This window comes from Bicyclus anynana, chromosome 20 (genome assembly GCF_947172395.1).
Source record: "Bicyclus anynana chromosome 20, ilBicAnyn1.1, whole genome shotgun sequence".
NCBI classification, from domain to species: domain Eukaryota; kingdom Metazoa; phylum Arthropoda; class Insecta; order Lepidoptera; family Nymphalidae; genus Bicyclus; species Bicyclus anynana.
This window is the reverse complement of record NC_069102.1, coordinates 4,799,627-4,824,877: the sequence shown is the minus strand read 5'-3', so window position 1 is coordinate 4,824,877 and position 25,251 is coordinate 4,799,627. Positions and strand designations below refer to the sequence as shown.

Below are 25,251 nucleotides of genomic sequence, written 5' to 3'. Positions count from 1 at the left end.
AGATAGTGAAGTTTTAAAAAGATTGGTTAAACTAGAACAGAGAATAAACACGAGTAACCTAACCAAAAGGTGGATTTAGAGAAAGAAAAAGAAAGAAACTAACTGACTGACTGTACACCTCACTCGTATCACGCAACTGACTCTTCGTTAGAAAATGAATAAATAATATGTTCAGAGCATTGCGAGATAACAGAAAGGAAGGTTCCAGAATATTCCACATAGGCTCAATAGGATATTCGATTATCAGAACAATGCTATACATTATAATTGAATAAATACGAGATAAAATAGTAATATGCCAAAGCCAATATCAACTGAAGCTAAGCGAACCAACACCCATTGTTTAGTTCCTTGGGTCCGTCGCAAGCCATCCTAATATCTATTATCTAAATTAATATACTGTACATGTCTCCATTGTCAGGATTATTGCTTCAGAGGTGTCAAGTCTGACATGATAATCTCCATAAGGCTCTCCATAATTTAATATGCGGGGACATACTGTGTGTGGTAAATTATTTGACAATATTTAACGGTAGAATATGGAACCATTATGTAGGATAACTTTGCAAAGATTTTCCAGGTTCCAAATATAATTTATTGAGAGTAGTTTTTTTAATGGCACTCAAATGTCTGATTTGCTTCGTTGTCTATTTTGAAACCCTAAATGTGCGACCCTATATTTGGTAGAACTACGCAAACAACATACATAGTATCCTCTCTTATGTACATCTGCTGCACTCTGATAAATACTATGCCCTCAGACAATCCCCTAAAACAAGAGACAAAAAGCAGTGCTCTATGACCTTCTCTATCTATCAGTGAAAATCGGTCAAGCCATTTCCAAAAATTAGCCTAGACAAAAAGAGAAACAGACAAACAGAAACTTACAACAGTTCGATTGTGTTTTAATATCGTATAACCTATAAGTACTTGAGTAGAAGCAGTTAATTTAAAATCACAAACTTACACTTCAAATATATTTGTATATTGGTAGATACATGTAGGTATATACTAGTAGTGTATGAAGTATTGACGGTCGATGCATGACTACTGAGAGATCCAATCAGACTGCGTCTTACAGCGCTCGAATAGAATTACCGACGGACGTCTAGAGGTGTATGGGAATGCAAATGTAATCATATCCGCATCGATTGCTCTTGATACTTGAAGGAATAACATGTTTCTTTAATGTCAGCCACTGACGATCAAGTAATCTCACATGCCTGCAGCGCTAACGACTTGACAGCCGATAAAACTAATCGTGTGTTGGTTGCTATGTCCATGACATCATGCAGATTGCGACCAACACACGATCAGACTTCAAGCCGGTGCACTGCAGGTATGTGAGATTACTTGATCGTCAGTGGCTGACTGATAATAAGATAAACTAATTTATGTAGTATGTTAACTAGTGCATGATCTCGTAATAACTAAGATATCTACGCTACGCTAGGTATTTACGACATGAACACAAAATTTCATAAAAATCGGCCCATACATTTCGGGGCGATTTATTAATAAACTAATACTGGCATGACCTTTGAAACCTAATACCCAACGATATTTTATACTCTAGATATGTTACGTGCCTACAAAATCACTGCAAAAAGTACACTGAGCGCACACATGCACAACTTTGTTTACTTATATTATATATGTATATATTATACACTTGAACACACAATTCGGCATTCTAGACAATATTTAGGTATTGTTTGTTTAAATAACTTTCATTGTTTAATAAGCAACTATTATGCTTATATTTTATCCGCCTCAGTTTTGATGCGCAAGTGCCCTATCTCTAGTATAAAATATCGTTGCCTATATGTCTAGTGCGAGATCCAATCAGACTTCGCCTTCCAGTATTCGAATGGTAGTCTCGAGGTGTATGGAAATTCAAATCTCACCCTATCGATTGCTTTATAGCAGGAATGAAATACGCATAGGTTTAACATAGAGTCTCGGTCGTGGTAGATAGTCTGTTTCACATGTACTCAAAAATTAAAATATCGGATCCTTCCTAGCGGCGACATGTCCGAGTTTCAGCGGCCGGCAAAACCTTTTTTTTCACGTTATATTTAGTTAAATAAATATTTGTTCAGACTTCTAAAGGTTACATTTTTTGTTAGGAAATTTTCTGTTCTTTTTGAATCTTTTATCAAATTGGAAATATCTTAAATAGTTTTTTATTCAAAAAACCAAACCCCTTTTTATATTTTTAATTAATTGCTTATAACTTTAGCAATTTTTGCGAGTGGGCCTTCAATTTTTTCTTCAAAACTATCTACATTCAATTCCGAGTCGAATGACACCTCAACCATTTTTATAGGAGACGGAGAAATTATTTGTACTAAAGAGCAAATGTGGATCACCACACTAAGAGCGGGAGGGACACATCCTATGTCGATGGATTTCTTTAATATCTAAACTAATAATAAATGTTATAAATACGGACGCTCGCGACTTCGTCTGCGTGAAATTTAGTTTTTTACAAATCCCTCGGGAACCATGGATTTTTCCGGGATGAAAAATACGCCTATGTGTTAATTCAGATTAAAATCTATTTCCATTCCAAATTTCAGCCAAATTGGTTCAGTAGTTGCGGCGTTAAAGAGTAACAAACATCCAATCCGCACGAAGTGTTCCGTGAGTTAGGTGGCGATATCTGTTAGAAAGGTAAAGGAGTGTCGTTTATCTCTCAGTTGTTTGTTTGTGAACATCTGTCAGTTGACGATCTCTGATACGTTTCTTTACTTTACTTTTTACTGAGCAAGCGAGAAGCGGTAGCACGCAGTTAAATTCAGTTGAGTACTTAAATTGGCTCAAGTCGGTTGGTTTTGGAGAAGAGGAGCATTAACTAGTTTTAAAGGGTCCCCTTAACCCTACTACTTATAGGTCGCCAGTCCGAGATTTCGCTCGTGGTTGACTCCCTGCCACACGATAGGTTTCCATCTCAGCGGTATCCTTGATCAATATTATAGTTAAACAAACCTCAGTGATACGACATGATCACATTTACATTCCTGTAGGAAAACCAGCTGGATATTTGTCGGTAATTCGAACTTACGAGTATAAGGCGATGCCTTACTGTATCCAACACTAGATATGTCTCATCACGTATCAAAAGATCATGTTGAATGATAGCCTGTAGATAGCCAGATAGATCAATATATCATGAGAGCTTGGCCAGACCTTTGTAATTTTAAGCTGATTTGTCTATGCTCCTTCTATAGTAAGTAAATTCCACGCTTCAGCACTTTATCTATGTTTTTTACATTAGTATTTATATACTCATCATCATATCAGTCAATGGACGCCCACTGCAAGACGTAGGCCTTTTGTAGGGACTTCCAAACATCACGATACTGAGCCTAATGCATCCAGCGAATACCTGCGACTCGTTTAATGTCGTCAGTCCACTTAGTGGGGGGTCAACTAACATTGTTTTGAAGTGCCTTAGGGCCCTAACGGCAATCGGATCTTCGAACTATATACCCAGCCCATTCAGCTTTGCGAATCGTTGAGGTATGTCGGTGACTTTGGTTCTTCTGCGTATCTCATCATTTCTGATTTGATCACGCATTTATATCATCATCATCATCATCATCATCATATCAGCCGATGGACGTCCACTGCAGGACATAGGCCTTTTGTAGGGACTTCCAAACATCACGATACTGAGCCACCTGCATCCAGCGAATCCCTGCGATTCGCTTGATGTTGTCAGTCCACCTGGTGGGGGGTCGGCCAACACTGCGCTTACTAGTGCGGGGTCGCCATTCCAGCACTTTGGGACCCCAACGTCAATCGGCTCTTCGAACTATGTGCCCCGCCCATTTCTACTTCAGCTTCGCAACTCGTTGAGCTATGTCGGTGACTTTGGTTCTTCTGCGGATCTCCTCATTTCTGATTCGATCACGCAGAGATACTCCTAACATAGCTCGTTCCATCGCCCGCTGTGTGACTCTGAGCCTTCTTATGAGGCCCATAGTTAGCGACCAAGTCGGTTGGTCGCATTTATATACCACCTATCTATTAAGATGCTTGTGTGGTGTGTTGTTATGTTACAACGTAGTTACTCGTGTAACTGCGTTATCCTTTATACGAGTTCCTTCAATAAAAGTAAAGAAAACGTATCAAATTTCAGAGGCAAGTGTCAGCTGTTACACAAGCGAGGGACCGCCGTTAAACGCCGCCCACACGCCGTTATCCGTAACAGCCTACTGCCTACATACTCGTATTGCGTACCAGCGGTTAATAAAATTATATACATATTCATAACATAACAGAACACACTATAACAAAAAAAAAATAACGGTTTTATCTATGGTCTATGGTTTTTGACGGCCTCCGTGGCGCAGTGGTATGCGCGGTGAATTTACAAGACGGAGGTCCTGGGTTTGATCCCCAGCTGGGCAGATTGAGATTTTCTTAATTTGTCCAGGTCTGGCTGGTGGGAGGCTTCGGCCGTGGCTAGTTACCACCCTACCGGCAAAGACGTACCGCCAAGCGATTTAGCGTTCCGGTACGATGCCGTGTAGAAACCGAAAGGGGTGTGGATTTTCATCCTCCTCCTAACAAGTTAGCCCGCTTCCATCTTAGACTGCATCATCACTTACCATCAGGTGAGATTGTAGTCAAGGGCTAACTTGTAAAGAATATAAATAAAAAAAAAAATGAAAGTTTAGGCTCCATATTTATCTTACCCCCTACAACAACACAAACTTTAACACTTTTTAACATTAGAATTGATGAATAAGAAATTGGAGTTTCTGAAGTTTTGTTTATACCGTGTCCATGTATGGTACGGCATGGCATGGTATGACACGCCATAGCACGGCACGGCACGGCATGGCATGGCATGGCACGGCATGGCAAGGCATGGATTTGCATGACCCAATAAACAAATTATAAGAATGTGTATCTGTTAATACGTAAGGCTAAAACTTGAATATGACTTTATGGATTTAAATTATATTTGGAGAGGGTTTAAACCCAATGAAATTACAATGGTAGTTTAAACCACAACGATTTTAAAGAAGTTTTACTACAAAGGTTCTTATATTAGAAATTGCAATAGATCAATAACCCGGTGTAAATTTAAGCAACGGGCAATATGGCGAGTGTATCGGGTTTCACACCGAAGTATCAGCTGTGTTACGCAAGCATGGCCACCATTAAACGCAACCCACAATTCCCATTACACTCCTAATGTCTACACGTTGCGAAGGATTTATGGAGCCGTATACTCAGATCAAATACCTATGGACTTCTATCGCACCAAAATTCACTAACTAAATTGCTTGTCGTTTTTGAGGGGGACAAAAGAAAACACATCAAAAACATTTAACACCAGTAAATATATTCTGTGTACACTACACACAACTATAAATTTGATTTACAATACACACACACTTTTACACAGATTAACAAACACATCGCTTAGACTTGTTGCAATTATTCGATTAATTGATGGATGTTTTGCCGTTTCGACTGAAGAATTGCTTCTTTTTAGATTTTAGATTTTATTTTCATTACAAATTTGATATAATTAAGTTTAGAAATATCTACAAATATAACGTAACTTCATCTTTTAGTAAACTAAAAGTTGTTGACCGTTTTTACGCCATTTAACTACACAAACCGGCATATTTAGGGAGTTGATTCGAAGTCGAAAATGATTACAACAATGAAGGATCGATTCTATAGAAACAGTTTTTATAAAGATTTGGATCGTTGATCTTATACTTTGACGAGTAACGTCTAGCGAGGCAGGTCTCTATATAATTCGTCTGAGGCATGGTTATGAGTACACACTGTCTTCACTGTAAAGATGGATTATATCGATTAAATCCCAATTGAGTGAGAACATTTAGCAGTTTTGAATAGCTTATGTTCGAGTGGACTGAAGCAAGAAGAGATAAACTTGGCTATTGGATGAATGATACGATTTACTCGTAAATGTACTTGGTATATTGTTATTTTCATATTATTATCAACTAGCTGCACCATGGTTTTATCTGCTTACTTACCGGTCGCGTAAGAATACAGGGATAAAATATAGCCTATGACACTCACAAATAACGTGGTTTTCTAGTCATCATACGTACATCAATCACACGTCATTTTTGTGAACACCACCTACAGATTCTCACAGATTACAAGTGAATGTTAAAAGTCTATCAGCACCTTAACAGCGCGTCCACATAATGAAATTACGTAAAGATTTACTTGTGAACGAACCCTGAGCTAGGAGGAATTAAATTCCAGCTACCAGCTGCAGGTTCAACAAAAGAAACCTCTAAATCAGTTTAGGAATGGTTTATCGTCTAAACCTAGTCACAGCACGTCTGACGATTGTCAACTGGTTGCAATTGAGGCATGAATTCCCGAACGAGACACGACTCACCCAGTCTGCTTGCAGACGAACGTGAGACGGCTAGGGAAAGAAAAATAAAAGCTTTACATTTTACTACACAACGAAAAAGAGAACATACTTAGTAATAAAGGAAATAACATTAATCTATTTGAGTAATCTAAATAATGTATAAAAGTAAAAGGTCACATCACGAAATCTCGAAAATCGCTTGATGTATTAAGATGAAATTTGGCTGGGAAGTAGTTTATTGTTAGTAGTTAGGCTCGGATTAAGGATTAGACCTCCTTAATCCGGCCCTGTTTACGGAGGTCTAATCCGGGCGTAAGAAGTCTATAAAAGGTATAATAATATCGGTAACCGCTTTATGTACAAAGATGTAATTAAAAAAAAAAAAGGAAAGTATAGTCTAAGATTCGCATTAGAAACGATCTTCACCCATCTTGTTTATTGAAGGAAAAGTATTTTATATCAAATTTGGTACGTAAAAAAATATATTGCGAGTAGGGTGCCTATAAAATTCCTGATTCCTGAAAAATTATAGGCGAAAGTTCGTGTGTAAGTGTGTATGTTTGTTACTCCTTTACGCCGCAGCTATTAAACCGATTTGGCTGAAATGTAGTATAGATAGATGAAAATATAGATATAAATTATATCTCGGATACTATATCGGCAACTTTTTTATCCCGGGAAATCCATGGTTACCTCAGGGTTCGTGAAAGACTGAATTCACTCGCACTTCGTCCACGTGTAATATATAAATCACTAAAAGGTATCGACCAAAAAAAGTATAATAGAAACAAAGTAAAAGTACCTAATACTTTATTTTCTTATAAGGATAATTGGTTAATTGAACATTCCTAATTATAGATCTCAGTAATGGTTAATTTAACATAATGTTTTTTCGATTCCTAAGAAAATATTTATGTTAAAATAATGCTTTATATTGTGTTTTTTAGCTGATCAAAGAAAAAAGTTAGTTCATACCCTGCGCCTATAAAATGCTTTTAGGCTCACCTTTTAGGCTAAAATATAGCAATGCTTAGTGGTAGACTTAAGAGCGCGAAGCACGTCGGTACGATATGGATAAAATTCGAAGCGCAAGCGAGACGCCTAATTATGACTTTCACGTGAGTAAAAAACAAGCACGGAGCGATTGACGCGTGACGCAAATTTTATGACGTGAGCGCCAAAACCATTTTTACCTAATTGCAAGTAAATTAAACAACATAACGAAAAACAAAATGGGCATGTTCAAGATATATACCTAGTTTTATATACAAAATAAAAATTTAAGAAAATAAGTTTGCTTTTCCTGAGATTGAAAGCAGAATGTGAGCAAAACATGTATTTTTCAAAAAATTAAACTATCGAGAAAAGTTTTACAAATTGTGTATTTTGTATAGTCATAACGAAGCTAACACTTTGAAATATCATTTACCCAAATATCAGGCTCCTAACTTTTCCAGAATCTGAGATCCAGAACCATTTGTAACCACCAAATTACATATTGCACACTCTTAAGTATAACGGTAGTTCTTCCCAAGATAAGCTGACTAACAGCTGTAAACAGTAATCGTGAAAAATATAAACAGAAAATAAACTAAACACTATTAGAAAAGTCAGAAACGAAAGCAGAACGTCGTTAAACTTGATGAAAATTTTGTTAATAAAACGGCAAAGAGAAGAAAAAAAGAGCCTTATTAAAGCTAGCTAAAACAAAAGCAATACGATTCAAATGTAGGTAGAAACGAACTTCCGCTCGATTGGTATTTTAATTTGCCGGCATTCGGTAGACGTTCCCAGAACACGAAGCGTTTCATATGCAAGTACCGGATATATCTACCCCGTACCCGGCATATCGGGGCCAGGCCAAATTCAATTATTTGCCGCAAGGTAACATCGGTATTGTTTGAGTCAAGTTATTGTTCTATTGTATTAAAATATCTGCCTTGAGGTAATAGTGGAATTTGGGTCGTCTAATAGTAGGTACATCTTTGTGGAGTTATGAAAATAACTTCCAAGTTAGACAGAAATGGACTGTAATCTGAATAGTGGCTTGTCTCTTTTGGATTATTGTCTAAGCCTTCATTATGTTGGTATTTACAGAGGAGTATTAAAAGTGAAATGGTTAGTGGAAATAATCCTACTAATATTATAAACGCGAAAGTTTGTATGGATGTTTGGATGTTTGTTTGTCTATAACGCCGCTACTACTGAAGTGATTTAGTTAAAATTTGGAATGGAAATAAATGTTACTCTGGATTAACACATAGGCTACTTTTTATCCCGAAAAAAATCCATGGTTTTCCAAGATTTGCGAAAACTGATGATTTAAACATTCATATCATCAATATATGAATGTTTGTTACTCTTTCACGCCTCAACTACTGAACCGAATTAGCTGAAATTTGGTATTAAGATATATTATACCCTGGATTAACACATACACTACTTTTTATCCCGGAAAAATCCATGGTTTCCGAGGGATTTGTAAAAAACTAAATTCCACGCGGACGAAGTGGCGGGCGTCCACTAGTATAGTCATAAATAGTCCGAACTTGGCCGTTAAATCTAAACTTAATATTATAAACACAGAGTAACCAGAAAGAGTCTTTACAAACTGCGTGCTGAAGCCATAAAAAAAACAAAAGTCACGCGTCTCCTTGACATCCACATATACAAACTTTTTTTATAATTTGTATTTAAAAAATTGGCACTAACATAAATTACGTAAATTAATATAATAATAATCAATAAAAAAATAAAAATCTTGTTTCTTTAGTGTTTGTGAACAGTTTTTAAAATATTTCAAAACACAAGACGCCATTTTTCTTGAATAATATTGAATTTTACTGATGCGACGCTTCGTGTCGTACTGACTCGAGAATGTATTCGTTTTTGAATTTTATATTTGGAGCGGCTACGACACGGTCGTGTTCCGTGTTCCGTGCTTCATCTGCCTATTATTGATAATTCTGTGATTACCTGAAAATTATATCGTTTGCTTTCGCTACTTCTAATAAAAGGTCTAACTTACCTCATCCTTTCCTTTGACAACGCACATGTCGATGTCGGATTCAGTGGAGTACCACACTAGTCTTCTCTGCTCCGTCAAGTCGGTAAGACTGAGGTTGTAGACAACATTTCTGTAACAAAAATATATATGATATAGATTTATTATATATGGTGGTTCGATCCCCGCCCGTTGGTCTATTGTCGGACCCACTCCTAGCAAAGTCTTTCCCGACTAGTTGGACGGAAATGGGAATATTTGTCATATTTATTTTATTTCTCTATCCGTATGTAGAATCCGTTTGCGCTAATATGCTGAACTTTTTAAAAATAACGTGCAGTGGTCATTTACGCTAGTAGATTGGGTATGGTCATGGACTATGGATTCGGATGTTGCGAAAACACGTCCGCAAGTCCAAATGTATGTAAAAACATTTAACTCATATTCAAGTTTAGTAACTATTCGAATTGTATGTAGTCTCACATAGAATATCAATTAATTTATGATCGATACGGTGTCAGTATACACTGTTCATTTACCTGGCTATGTAACTTCGGAGTTTGGTACATTATGTGGTAAGTTTCCGGCAAGTTGTTACAATTCATTAAATTTTGAGAGCATGTCTGCGTTGTAACGTAATTGCGAGTCTCACCCCCTTAATTAAGATATTTGGGGACGAAATTTCATAAAGAAATTACCGTGAACTTTGGCAATTATTGCGCCGGTGCCCGGTGTGGTAGGCCTTACCATAAAGCTGCTTTCCATCAAATGTGGGCATGGAAGCGTAGCGAGTTATGACACCCACAAATATAAATCTGCTTTCCAAATTTTAGGTTACCAAATAAACAAACTGGACGTTTCAGAAGTAAATTAAACTTACTTGAAATAAATTACTATTAGAATTTAATAGAATTCATTTCATTGTTTACCTTGACAACTTGAACAACAACATCGGCATGTTGTTGTTCAAATTAAAACACAATTTCTTCAAATGTACGATGTAGAGTAACAAAACTAAAAAGAGAAGAGTGCGTTTAAAAATCCAAGATATAAATAAATCTAAAGAACGGTGAGCACTGTAAACGCTATATTGAAGAAGAGGATAGTTATTTATATAAAAATATGAACGAAAATGTAAAAATCGAAATGGGATTAGTAGTTAATGGTTATACTCGAAGTATATTGATTTTGATCCGAACCAAATTATAATTAACATCGTTTTTAACTAACTACACATCTCAGAAAGGAAAAATCGAAATCAACTAATAAGATTATTTAATTTCTAATCTAACGTTTATTACTTGAGGTAGATAGCTTAGCGTATCTTTATCGCATTGCTCAAACATTTTGTCTTTGGAGGAAATGTAACTTAATGTTTTTGAGATTGGACAGAGGAACTTGGCTGTGGCTGAATTTTGAATTACTCTTGATTCCCCAAGTTAGAATTGTTGCTTGATGGTTTATTGCTGTGTATTATGGAGTCAATTTGTAAATTAAATTAACGCTTTCAACAATTTATGAATACACTTTTCATAAGTACAGAATAAAAGTTGCGAAGTTTATTTTTAGATTTATGTTGTTTTTAAATTGAAGCTGTACAATTTCACTTTTCTTGATCTATTGAAACGCTTAAGGAGATGGAGGGTAGTTTTAAGCAGAACAGAAAATTATTTTTAGAGGAATTTATATGACAACTTAGCTGTCGCCCCCGGTTTCATCTGCGTAGTTCTCGTTCCCATGAGAATACGGGGATAAAAAAACCCATAACACTCACATATACCAATAGTCAAGTGACACGTCGATTTTGATGGCCTCCGTGGCGCAGTGATATGCGCGGTGGATTTACATGACATCCTGGGTTCGATCCCCGGCTGGGCCTATTGAGATTTTCTTGATTGGTCCAGGTCTGGCTGGTGGGAGGCTTCGGGCGTGGCTAGTTACCACCCTACCGACAAAGACGTACCGCCAAGCGATTTAGCGTTTCGGTACGATGTCGTGTAGAAACCGAAAGGGGTTGGATTTTCATCCTCATCCTAACAAGTTAGCCCGCTTCCATCTTAGATTGCATCATCATTTACCATCAGGTGAGATTGTAGTCAAGGGCTAACTTGTAAAGAATAAAAAAAAAATCTCTTTCTACGATCGCAAACGCTTCGAAAACTAGAAAAATGTATGGGAATGACATTTGCTATCCACAGGTAACGTGATCAAGATCTGTCATTCCTATTCTGATAAACTTACCCTAGTTTGACAAGTGATTGTTGGTTAAAAAATGTTTGTTAAATAGACATAGAGTACATAACAGCATCTATCTAAGGCTAATGTTTTGATAATTCAAATATACTCTGTATTTCTGATATTTTTGTTAAAAAACGATTCAGCACAAAGGATCCCAAATGTATAATAATGTTAAGACAAAAGTTTGAACACACAAAAAGCCAATATTTAGCGCTAGTTACAGACAAAACAATATATGTAAGTAACGTATGTTATTCACGTGGTAAATAAGCCGTACTTAACGTATGTAGCTAAATAAATTATTCCCAGTTAATTATTCGGTGCATGTTTGCGGTCGTGGTTTAATCAGGAAAGTTTTTGTGAAGTTGTTGGAAGCTGTGCGGTCCCAGATGGACCATCCAGGCGATGTATTTTATTATATATCAAAAGCGCAACTGCTTTACATTTGATGGGAACTATTTTACAACGATGCTTTGTTGCAAAGCCACGACCTTGTTGCACAAGCGGTAACGAAGCGAATATTCGCAAAAGTATCCAACGGATTTCGTTGAAGTTTTCACCGATAAATAGAGTATTTTGCGGTGAAAATTCTTACTAAGTTGGATCTTTTGGCAAGGCAAGTCTGACATAAAAATATTTTGTGTAAGTATAGCTTTAAACCACAAATTATAAAAATGTCAATAAAATTTTACTATAACTTTATTGAGACCCAATGTTTATTGAGTATGTTATGAAAATTCTTGCGAATTTCAAAGATGAAATATGCAATATATGTTATAAATGTAATAAAATTAAACCAACTTAGATGAGTTTGACTACAGATATAGTTTGTGTTTTGGACAAGGATACACTCGTAGACCTCTTAAAAATAAAGCATATTTATTTTTGCGACAAAACCCAACTTTCGAGTTAGGGATAATAAATATTCCAGTTATTCGATTAAAAGCCACTATGCAGACATAGTCCTGGGCTGCAGCTTGTCACACTAATATTATAAAGGCGAAAGTTTGTGTGCAAGTGTGAAAGTATGTTTGTTCCTGTTTGAAATTTGGAATGGAAATAGATTTTACTCTAGATTAACACATAGTCTACTTTTCATTCCGGAAAAATAAAAGGTTCTCGCGGGATTTGTGAAAAGCTGAATTATCCACGAGGACGAAGTCGCGGGCGTCCGCTAGTATTGAATAAAAATAGTCAAAATGACTCATAGACAATCGAATATAATTTAACACGTTGATCGCTTTATGAAAAATCAAGTATTACCAATCAGGCCGCGGGGCTCACTGGTGAGCCTACTCGTACTAAACCATTTAAGCCATGGGGGTCACCGGTGAGCCGCGTCAGATGTTTCTTGCAACCGCTTCCTACAAGCCACAGAATGCAGCTATGAAGTAAAACGCGTACGGAAGTGAGCCGCGTGGCCCTGTAGCCAATACAGACGGCATGGTTTTCAAATCGGATAGAAACTTTTAGTTTTTCTCGAGGTATTTGTGATGACGCTGATGGGTTGTGTTAACCATGCGGTGGAAAAAAATATTTAACTTTATTATAAATAGTAAAACTACATAATAGTAATCAAATATTTATTCAAATACAAATTTTAAGACTTATTTACGTCAACAAAAAAATTATTTATGGATCTTGTTGAAACAAGGCAAACAAAGAAAAGGTTTATTTGGGCAGCTTTGGCAATAAGTAACCACTTTTATCGTCTTAGTTTTAGCCTGTTTACTACCCATGACTGTTACGTTGTCTGCATAACATTGGCGGCATGTCCTTCTGACTTTTCTAGACATACCATCTTTTTTTTCCAAGCAGTGTTTTATTCGCTTGGGCCTCTGGTCAGGTACAGTATCTTCGTGGACTCCGCAAAGATTCATCATTATAAATCTTCGAAAGTCTACCATTTGCATGTTTTTTTTAGTCACTGATTTGTACAGTGTCAAAGCATTTACCATTGCAGTATTTAGTAATAAATCCACAGCCAACTTCTTGTACCATTTCACAGTTTTACGCAACGGCGAGGAGTATGCTGCCATCTGATCCGATAAGTCCACTGCTCCTTTAGCTTTGTTGTAGTCGATTATAATCTGCGGTTTCATGACAGTGTTCTGACGTTTTTTTATCATTCCAAATCGATCTGAGTGTTTGGTTGACAACACCAACACGTCTCTTTTGTCTCTCCACTTCATGACAGTTATACCATCTCGACTCTCTCTGGCGATATATTCTCCTTTCTTGAGTTTAGCACTTACGACTTTCTTGGGTAGATGCCTCCTATTCTTTCGGATTGTTCCCACTAAATGAGTTTCGTTCTTTAGCAGAGCCCTGGCTAATGCAATGCTGGTATACCAGTTATCGGTATAGAGAGTATAACCTTTATTTAGAAGACCGCTAAGCAGATCCATAACAACATTATAAGGGGTAGTATTTGTAATTTCGTTATTTTTTCCTGCGTATATACTTATTTTATAAGTATATCCCGGTACACAGCACAATTTGAATTCTTTGATTCCATATTTATGGCGTTTTTGTTTATTGTATTGTCGAAATACAATCCTGCCACGAAACGGGACAACACTTTCGTCTATACATAGGTCTTGACCGGGTGTATAATGCATCTGAAATCGTTCATTCAATGCCTGTAAAAGATATCTAATACGATGGAGGCGGTCATCTTTGTTGGTCTCATCGTTTTGTGAAAAATGAAGCATTTGTAATATTAATTCGAAACGATTCCGTGACATTATTGTGCGTGGAAACGGATGACCTACGATGACATTCGTTGACCAATATTCCGCCAATCTAGGAAGCTTTGTGATACCCATAAACAGGATAAGGCCAAAAAACTTTTTTATTTCTGCAAGATCTGTTGGAACCCATTTCCGAAGCCTTGCAAAGCGTGAACTTTCTTTAAAGCTGGTAATTTTGTGAGTTGCAAATTGGTTTGTTAGCTCAACTATCTCTTGAAAAATACTGTCTGGAACCATTGGTATGAAAAAATCAGCTGGAGATTTGTTACGCATGCTCAAGCATAGATTAGTTGAAAGGCCAGGATGTTCAGTAAAAGGTATTACTTTACGTTGGTTACCTTTAGGCTTGGACCAGATGTCCGATGGCGATGTATTACCTGAACCAAAAAATACAATTGTTTAGGTACCTACATTGATCTACATTTACACCTCTTAAATTAATACTATTACTCGTAGCTCTAAATTCAAAAGTAACTCTTATCTGCATATTTATAAAAAACAACAATAAACGGCTAAAATAAGTAGATAGTAGTTAATAAGAAGGTATGTAGGTAGGTATGTGTCTCGATTGCCATGAGAGCAGAAGAAACACGATAGAATATGTCAAACGAATATGCATAAAGCAAGTAAAGCCGTGGGCAATAGGTGGTTTAAGTTAAAAAGTGACTTACCAATATTATCGGCAATAATCCTTATAATTTCACTATCGCTATCTTCACTCTCTGACAACACAATTCGGCGGCATCTTCTTTTCGTTGGTTGAAGTACGTCTTCATCATCTGTATCTATTTGAAAACTGTGGTTCAGAAAATTTATCTCAATATTTTCCAATTGCGTTAAATCCTCTTGCGTTAGCTCAAAATCAAATTCATCCATTTTTACGGGAAAAGATCCTTACGTGTCGACAAAGCGTGCGATACTGATAAAGCGGCGCGCGCGCGCGGGGGTGGGCCGCATCGTGACCCCGCGGCCCCCGACAACGGAAAACAGACATTCCTTTGCGCTAGGCCACGGGACTCACCGGTGGGCCTTTGACGAAATCTTAAAAACTACACGGTAAAAGTCTGTAATTATTATTTTCCATCCATATTACTTCATTTTATTACCTTTGGAATAAAAGTTTCAAGTTGATGAAAATTACCGATTACCTAATTTTGGCTTGGCCCGAATGGCAATGTAAGCTAGGCTCACCGGTAGGTGATATGGCGTACAACGTGTTAAATTATAAACTCTACTAATATTATAAAGAAGTAAAGTGTGATGTTGTAAACGGCAATCTCTGGATGTACTGAACCGAATTTGAAAATTATTTTACCACTAGATAGCCACGTACTTTGTAAGTGTCATAGGTTTAATTTGCGCCACATATCCTTATGGTAACGAGGATTACGCGGATGAAACCGCGAGGCGTCTGCTAGTTAATAATGACTTTGTGTTTTCAAAAGTGCCCGTAAACTATTTGAAACAAATGAAATCGTTTTGTTTGGAAGATAAAGTTGTGGCCGTGCGATTAGTGTGGTGTATGACACAATTAAAACATGTTTCATGAAGACGATTATGTTAACTGCGTTTGTTATTTGAATATTATTCTGATCGTTCATATTCACTGTATAGTTGTATACTATTGTGGTTTGTTCGCTCATGTTTTGTTCCAGAATATTTTAAACTAGCTGTCGCCGCGCGGTTTCACCCGTGTGGTTCTCGTTCCCGTTGGGGTACGGAGATAATAGCCTTCCTCGATAAATGGGCTATCTAACACTGAAAGAATTTTTCAAATCGGACCAGTAGTTCCTGAGATTAGCGTGTTTAATCAAACAAACAAACAAATATACAAAAACAGCTTTATATATTAGTATAGATATAGATTTTACCAGCTTTATTTTTTTTATATATGAAAAATCAAATAAACTTGTTTATTTACAATATTACTGTGATTTTTTGTTTTTAAATAATATGCTCATAATTTCTTTTCTCTGCAACTTAGCTTGTGCTATGAGTTTATTGTTTATTTAGTCGCCTAAGAGGGCAATATTATTTCTGCCCAAAGACAGAAGCAGAAGAAGAGATGGACGGAACGAATCCCTAAGGTCGTCTCCTCTGAGACTTGGACCTCGGCTTAAGCCCGTGCTATGAATGGGTACAACTCCATGAACCCATGAACATTCTGATACAGTTCTATTTGAACACTATGGCATACTTGTTAATTTACGATTTTCCGTAACATTAATCCAAATCCGCTGCAATAGACAAATTTGCTCGAGAGCTTGCACGAATAAATTCTGTCCACACGCCCAATTTCTTTACATCTCGCCCTGTAGTTACATTCATACACACGGCACACACGAATAATGCATTACCTAGGGAGGGCGTACTATAAAAGAAATCGAAGTGCCTGTAATTTGGCAAGAATATTGGGGGGAGAATCCGGGGGCACTCGGACCCTATTCATATTTTATGCGCAAACTGTTTTTTTTTGTTCCGCTAACGAACTAGGACGATCCAATTTACCCCTACAGACAGTTACTAATAATCCCATTATGAGGAGATCCCGTAAGTGGATTTCGGTAGATCAGCGTCGATCAATTTGAATCTTGGGCGTATTCTCATAGGTACGCCTATTATAATTAGGCGATTCCATTATGTTATGCGATCATTGCCTAAGTGGATAGTTTCGCCTACCGTGCAATGTACCATGAATTAGGTTTCTGTTACAATGTATAGTCTATGTATAGCCCACAGATATAAGAAGTAACTAGATTTATAAAGTGCCAACTATTTCTATTGAAACCAGCGTACCCGGGGGCGTGGCCTTACAAACACATTTATAGTGTAATAATACTTATCACACTGATAAACTCTTCACTTAATTGGCTGTTTAATATTTAGTGAAAAAAGAAATATATGACCCTCATTTTAGAGTTGAAAATTATTTATTACTGTTGTCTCAGAACAAATGAAAATTCTTGAATGAAAATTCATGAATGAAATCTGTAGTACCGCTACTCGTCACTAGTTGTCTCTATATATAAGCTTTATTACCTTATAAATAAGATTCAAAATGATCCTAACTTTGTTTTATTAATGTTGTCTAGGGATGTGAAATAACGATAGTCTTAAACATCGATAGTCTCGTTACTCGCAGTAAATAAAACAAATGTTTAAAAAAATTGAATTTTATAAAACTAAGAAGAACAACAGGTCAGAACATAGGTCAATAAAAAAATAAAATATAATATGAAGAAACACACACGAGAAAGTAAAAAACAAGCATTTTTTTTAATGTACCACTCTGAAAAAACTTTAATTCAACTGAAACTTTGCACGATTCGAGTTTACACAACAAAGAAGGTCAAACACAAGTCCATAACTTGTGTACTAGAAAAATTAAGTACTTTCCACGAAACCTAAAAAAATAGAAATAGGTGATATAGGGTATTTCACCCTTTCTATTTTTATATTACAAAATACAATGCGGTTTTGCATAAAACAAATTTTGCTTCCTAGTCGCCTCGATTCATTTTTTTCCTCTCCGGATTCCTAAAAAAAATCCGAAAATTTCATCATTATCGTGTCATCAAAATATAATAGTAGTAGATATAAAATATCGATATATTATTATCGACATCCCTAAATGAATAGCCAAATGACATATGGCAGCTGCTTAAATTCAAAACTAACATAAATCAAAATTACACTTTTTTCAGAAGAATTAAAACAAGAAAAATAAAAACTATGTTTTGGTATATTTTTCCTCTTATTTTATATAAAGCATAATAAAATATATACATTGGAATCATATTTTTAAAATGTTTTGCAGTTTTCTGATAAACTTAATGCTAGAGGAGATATTAAAAGCATAAAATATGCTGCTTTTCAATTGAAACCTTTGGCTTTGAAATCAATAAAATAATTGTATATTTATTGATTTCAGACAGTAAAAAAATCGTATTAATCTTGTATCACTGTCTCAAATCAATAAACATTCCCCTTCGTCGCTTGTGTTTTTTTATTTATCTATTTTATACTGCGGTGGTGTACACGTACACGTAATTTAATTTTTACTGATTCGACGCTTACATTTCTGTCTTTTTTTATTAATTGACAGCTCTGTCATGATAGTGGAAACGTGGTGGTATTTAGAAGGAAAACGGCCACGAGGTAGATCACCAATCTGATGGTCGGATCTTTTCATAGAAACAGGTGCCCACACCTTTTATAATGCGATCTAGATGGCCTGTATCCGTACTCGATGGACGAGCATTGTTTATCGAAAGATGACTCTCCAAGGTGGTACCGATTGTCAGCCATGAGGGACCGACTAAAGAGAGAAATTCATTAAAAAATATTAAAGAACCTAAAGGCAAAACGAACTCAGTCTCTTAAGTTTATTTTGACCTTAAAATTGTTTGAAAGAAAATGTTCGTTTAGGTACATTTTATATGCCTAACAACCAGTTTTTAAATAATATAAAAAGGTATTTTTTAAAAATTTAAATTTTATATATTCATTTAAAAATTCACTTTATTATTAAAAGCTGGAGCATTCCTAAATATTGAAATTTTGTATATAATTAAAAAGTAACACAGATTATTTTGTGATTAATGTTCGACTGACAACGCGCAACTCAGAATCAACGCGCAACTCAGAGCAGTTTAGATTATATTTCGCACGATAACAATGAAAATTCAAAATTCAAATGGTTACAATTTCTTGTTGTAAATTTTATGCAAAATCACAAAATGTCACTTGTTGTCACGGTGTTTTCGTTAAATATAAATTAAATTTTTTTTATTTATTTAGGAATAGAAGAATTATTGCAATAAAATCATTTTTGTATATTTTTGATTTATGATAGTTTTGTTGTTGTTGTTGACGCAGCAAATGTATGCCCACTGGTGTCAACAGAATCTTCGAGAAAATCGAACTTGTATTAAAATAAAGTAAACTTTAGTACTATTCCCGTAAAGTTCATTTTAGTTTGTGACCTTGAGTAAAATTATTTTTTTCATATTTTAATGAAAATATAATAAAATACGTCTTAGCGATGGTACGAAACACCATAATTTGATAAATATTTGTGGCGGCTATCATTTGTGTATTCCAAAACGGCACAATTCAGCATTTTTCTAATCGTTTTTAATTATTTTCAATTACCGAATTTGACAACCGCAGGACGTAACGTGTCAGTCAACGAAACAAGACTGCTAGTACATGCGCGGATAGGCTTGCGAAGCTCCGCAGACCCGGGTGTAAGCGGGCCACGCCCCTATGCTACTTCTATTGCTAAAAGCGTTAGCTTTTAGCGATCTCTGTTCTGTGGTATAGCCTTTATTGATTGACTATTTACCAACAAAGAAATTAGAAATGAAGGTAGAAAACGTATGTCATGTCATCACTTATTTATTTTAAATTATGTATGGTTTGTTTATAAATTGTTATATAAAATATGTTAGCCATATCTAATTGTTCTGAGCTTAATTACCAAATTTATTTACATTAATTTTAGAACAAATTATTTATAATTATTATTAGTTGTGAAATGACTACTGATTTATACCCTCATTTCTTAATTTGTTTGTTGGTAAACAGTCAAGAAAGGCTGTAGTATAGATGTGTGATTAATACCCAGAGATTAAGAATAGTAGGCAGATGGAGAGCATGGAACACGACGGTGTCGTAGTCGCTCCGAATACAAAATTTAAAAACTAATACATTCTCGAGTCAGTACGACACGAAGCGTCGCATCAGTAACTTTCAATATAATTCAAGAAAAATGGCGTCTTGTGTTTTTAAATATTTTAAAAACTGTTCACAAAAATGAAAGAAATAAGATGGAGTATTTTTTATTAATTATTATATTAATTTACGTAATTGCTGTTAGTGTTAAATTTCGAAATACTTTTTATACATAAAGTTTGTATATGCGGATGTCAAGGAGACGCGTGACATTTGTTTTTTTATGGGTTTCACCGCTTTCACCACGCTGCTTGTAAAGACTATTTGTTTACACAAAGTAAAGATCATACAGAGTAACTGTATGATCTTTACTTTGTGTTAATAACACAAATCACACATTGCTTTATTTTATATACATTTCATTCACTTTTGCCATTTTACCTTACCTTACACTTTGAGATTTTTTCTCAATGCTGAAACCAGCAGCTGACTCTTCACTTTTTTCGAGTAATATCATGACTATCCAAAGCAAATTCAAATTTTATTTTGAATAATATAACGCTAGGATTAGTGTAAAACGATCTTATAATTATTGAAATCGAAACATCTGGCATACGGGTTAAGAATAATCTCTGCAACTACCTACTGAAGAAAGGACCAAACTTGCTTCAAGTAATAAATAATGTATATATTATTAAGCGTCAAATATAGATTAAGTTTGAAACAATTTATAAATTATGTAATATTTGGGACAAGCGAGCCTCCTTCAAGATACAAAAGCGGATGTCCTCTATCAATTATGCGCTTCAGTGACTCCCGCCAAAAGCCCGCGGCCATCTTGGATTGTGAATCAGCGCCATCTATTATTCGGACACTCGTTCATGTTTTTTTTGTTGTTGCGAACAATTTGTAGTCAACGTTCTCTGATTGATGGTACAAGTTAAAATGAATTTCATGTTTCCCTTGGGAGACCTTTGTGATTTTATTCCTTTTTCGCAAGTTACGTATTTCTGAATAACTGTCATAATGTACCTACCTATACAGAATATAGTTAGTTACTCACTTAAGAGAACATTTATGAATTGGATTTCACCTTGAAATGTGGTGGTGAAGGCTTCCTTTAACTATAATAGGCTGGACTATTTGGTATTTAGTGGCTTTTATGAAATAAAAGCTAAAGTAATCGTTCAAAATTTAACTGTTTTTTTAGAAATACTGTTTAAAAATACTTTATGGAAATTGAAAGTTAAAATGTAAGTACTATGGTCAAACTGGATCTTTTGGTTGATTTTATGCTACAAAAGACAATCAGATTTCAAATAAGCTACCGACTATGTTACGAGAAGCAGCCTCCTTTATTCATAAATCATAAATCATAAATCATTTATTGCCAGAATGTGGTCATATACAGATATTTTTACATTTTAATGTTCCTACACAATCTGCCTCATAGGCGTGCAAGCCGAGTACATTATTATATTTAAGTACTAGTAGCTTTTTTCTAATTATAAGAGACACGGAGCCCAAATATTAAGTGAAAAACTAGACCTAACGACTGCAAGGAAGGGAAATCTATAAACTCTTATCGAATATCTTAAAGGCCGTACAGACTACTTTAGTATTTTAGTTGAGTATGAACAATTTTTGGGCGGTAAATCCAAAAATTGTTCGCACTCGACTAAAATACTAAAGTAGTCAAAACTAGGCATTAGTGATTTTTATAAATTCATAATTCTGGGGACATTGTCAGTGTATTGCTGACAATGTCCCCAGAATTATGAAAAGTTGTTTGATTAATACGCAATATACGAGTATAGGCGAATTTTCATACAAACATCGGCGTTCTCCTTTGCAAGTTGTTTTAAAAATATGTTTTTATTGGCATATTAATGTGATATTATGTTATATCGCACCTGCCAATCAGCCGGTTTCATCAATAAACATGGCTGGAGAGGGGCCCGATGATCGAATCCGAATGGCAACATCAAACACGTCGCTTTTAAAACGAGATTTACATGTTAAATAATATTATCAAAATCAAAATCAAAAATCAAAAAATCATTTATTTCAAGTAGGCTCAGTTTACAAGCACTTTTGACACGTCAGTTGACTATTTGTAAAGATTCTACCACCGGTTCGGAAGGCAGGTCCTGCTGAGAAGATACCGGCAAGAAACTCAACAGTTGCTCTTTTGAAAAAGTCATACAGTATTATAATTTACAATTGATAACAATTACTGTTTACATTTCTTGTAGTTTTACTTCCTGTGTGAAGGTGGAAGCTGATCCAACGGCCTCCAAGCATCTTTATCATTAAGGAACGCATCAATGTTGTAGTACCCTCGACTAAGTAAATGCAAGTTCCTCCTCCTTTGCAAGTTGTATTAAAAATATGTTTTTATTGGCATATTAATGTGATATTATGTTATATCGCACCTGCCAATCAGCCGGTTTCATCAATAAACATGGCTGGAGAGGGGCCCGATGATCGAATCCGAATGGCAACATCAAACACGTCGCTTTTAAAACGAGATTTACATGTTAAATAATATTATTGGTTAATTACTGTCGTGTTTACGTTCCATGCCGACATTTTGTGTACTTATGATATAGTAACAGTTTGACACTTGTTAATTAATAGATTTATTTCAGGATTACCAGACGCCTGCGATTTCATCCACGTGAAATTTAGTTTTTCACTATTTCCGCGGATAACATCAATTATTTCGGAATAAAAAGTAGTCTACATGTTAATTAATATACTCCTCTATCTTCCAGAGAAACTCCCATTAAAATCGGTCCAGCGGTTTCAGAGATTAACCTGGACAAACGGACAGACTAAGGTTTTCTTTATTATTACCCATGCTATTATCGTGGTTATATACGGTTAAGCTTTCAAAGAAATTAGACCCATAATGTAGCATTAGGCGCTCAGAGGTAATTTTTTTTTATTTCGATTTTTCTTAATTAATTAATCGTCTACTTCTCCGACGCCCAAATTAGAGTAAACATTCATCATGAAAATCAGTAGATACTTACTCTTAAATGTTATACAAAAATACAAAACTTAAATAAATACAATTTATACTCGTGTTTCTATTCATTATTTTTTTTCTTTTATCGTTATTCTAAATTAGTTTATCCATTTAGCTTAACGTCCTTTAATGGTACTTAATTATGCACCTACCGATACAGACACTGCGCTATGCAATGATAATTTTATACTATAGATCGGTTACGTACCTAAAAATCTCCGCAAAAAGTGATCCGAATAATAGGCTACAACACTGAGCGCACACATGCACAATTTTGTCATTATTTCCATTATATATTTATGTATATATCCTTCTAATACAACCTTTTAATACAGAGGTAATTTTTACTACTCCTAAAAGAAGGTTCCAAGCTCGCACTAATTTATGTAAATTTAGAAAATGAAATAATAAATTCTTTTTATTTTTATATATCGTTTTTACACTTCCTAAACACACAACTTTGTACACGATATTTAGGTATTAATTGTTTAAATAACGTTCGTAGTTTACCACAACTATCATTGAATTGTGTATAAATTTCCTCTTTTGAGCATCTCATTTTTCATGCGCTAGTAACACATCTAACAGTATTTAATATCATTGGCGCTATGCGAGTTACAATTTTCTAAACAGGATATACGGGCCTTAAGGGATTACGGACGCATAAACTGCAGACAGCTTTAACGAACCAGTGGGGGAGATCGTATTGTCGACGAAAGAATAAATTATGAGCCAACAATGCGACTCTGCAAATAAACTCCTGCTTGGACATGAATCTGGTGCTTTCATCCTGCTAATGTTACTTGTACACATATCTATGCGAGTGTTTGCTACAGTTTTGCGGAAAAAATACTGAAAATAAACATTATTTTTACTTCATTCATTCATTATATCAATCCATATTCGGCTTACTGCTGAGCTCGATATGATAAGGCCAAATAGTCCACCACGCTGGCCGAATTCAGACTGGCAGACTTCACACACGCAGAGAATTAAGGAAATTCTCTGATATGCAGGTTTCCTCACGATGTTTTCCTTCACCGCATAAGAGAGATATTTAATTTACTAAAATGCACACAACTGAAAAGTTAGAGGTGCATGCCCCGGACCGGATTCGAATCCTCAGGAATCGGAAGCAGAGGTCATATACACTGGGCTATCAGGGCTCTCTTAATTCTCCTAGCATTAGTGTGATTAGCATTAATTCATGCAAAACACTCTAATGCTATGCTAGGAGTATCTCTGCGTGATCGAATCAGAAATGAAGAGATCCGCTGAAGAACCAAAGTCATCGACATAGCTCAACGTGTCGCGAAGCTGAAGTGGTAATGTGTAGGGCACTTAGTCCGAAGAACCGATGGATGGATGGTCCCAGGGTACTGGTTTGGCGACTCCACACTAGAAAGCGCAATGTTGGTCGACCTCCCCATCAGGGTGACTGACGACATCAAGCGAGTCGCAGGGATTCGCTGGATGCTGGGAGCTGAGGATCGTGATGTTTGGAACTCTCTACAAAACGCCTATGTCATGCAGTGGACGTCCATCGGCTAATATGATGATGGTGATGAATCACACTAATATTATAAAGGCGAATGTTTGTGTGTGAGTTTGTTCCTCATTGGCGCTGCGACTACTGAAGCGATTTGGCTGAAATTTGGAATGAAAATAGATTTTACTCTGGATTAACACATAGGCTACTTTTTATCCCTGTGAATCCATTTCTATCCAGGAAAATCTATAGTTCACGCGGAATTTGTGAAAAGGCGGTGCCAAACCAGTGGCGTATTAATTAAAGCCGTTTCTGAAAGAACCGTCTGATAATCCTAAACCTTTATGATTTAAACGGCTTGAGTTACTGCATCACTGTGTCGGTACCACCTTCAAAGTGATCAGAAGTTAGCACATACGATGTTACTTTTCGCTTTTTAGTTTATTTTTATGGTTTTGAAGTCATTTTTTTTCTGTTTGTAGTGTGTCCTAGCATAGTGAACGAAAGCGCCATCGTTATTTTCATTTAAACACAAAATTAATAAACCGATTTTCATAAAAATTAAATGGGACCAATCTGGAAATATACTCTTTCAAACAAAAATATAATTTTCAAAATTGGTTAAGAAATGACGAAGTTATGAGGTAACAAACAAAAAAGGTGGATTTG

General features: G+C 35.7%; 1 protein-coding gene across 5 annotated transcripts in view; it reads right to left on the bottom strand.

Annotated features, from left to right (window-relative positions):
- Window positions 1-25,251, bottom strand: part of LOC112053281 (semaphorin-1A) — a 484,933-nt gene that overhangs the window by 27,296 nt on the left and 432,386 nt on the right. For all 5 annotated transcript variants that reach the window (XM_052887876.1, XM_052887877.1, XM_052887880.1 and 2 more), the window contains one exon: window positions 9,417-9,525. In XM_052887876.1, coding sequence (XP_052743836.1) covers window positions 9,417-9,525 — 109 coding nt within the window. The remainder of the gene's footprint in view (window positions 1-9,416; window positions 9,526-25,251) is intronic.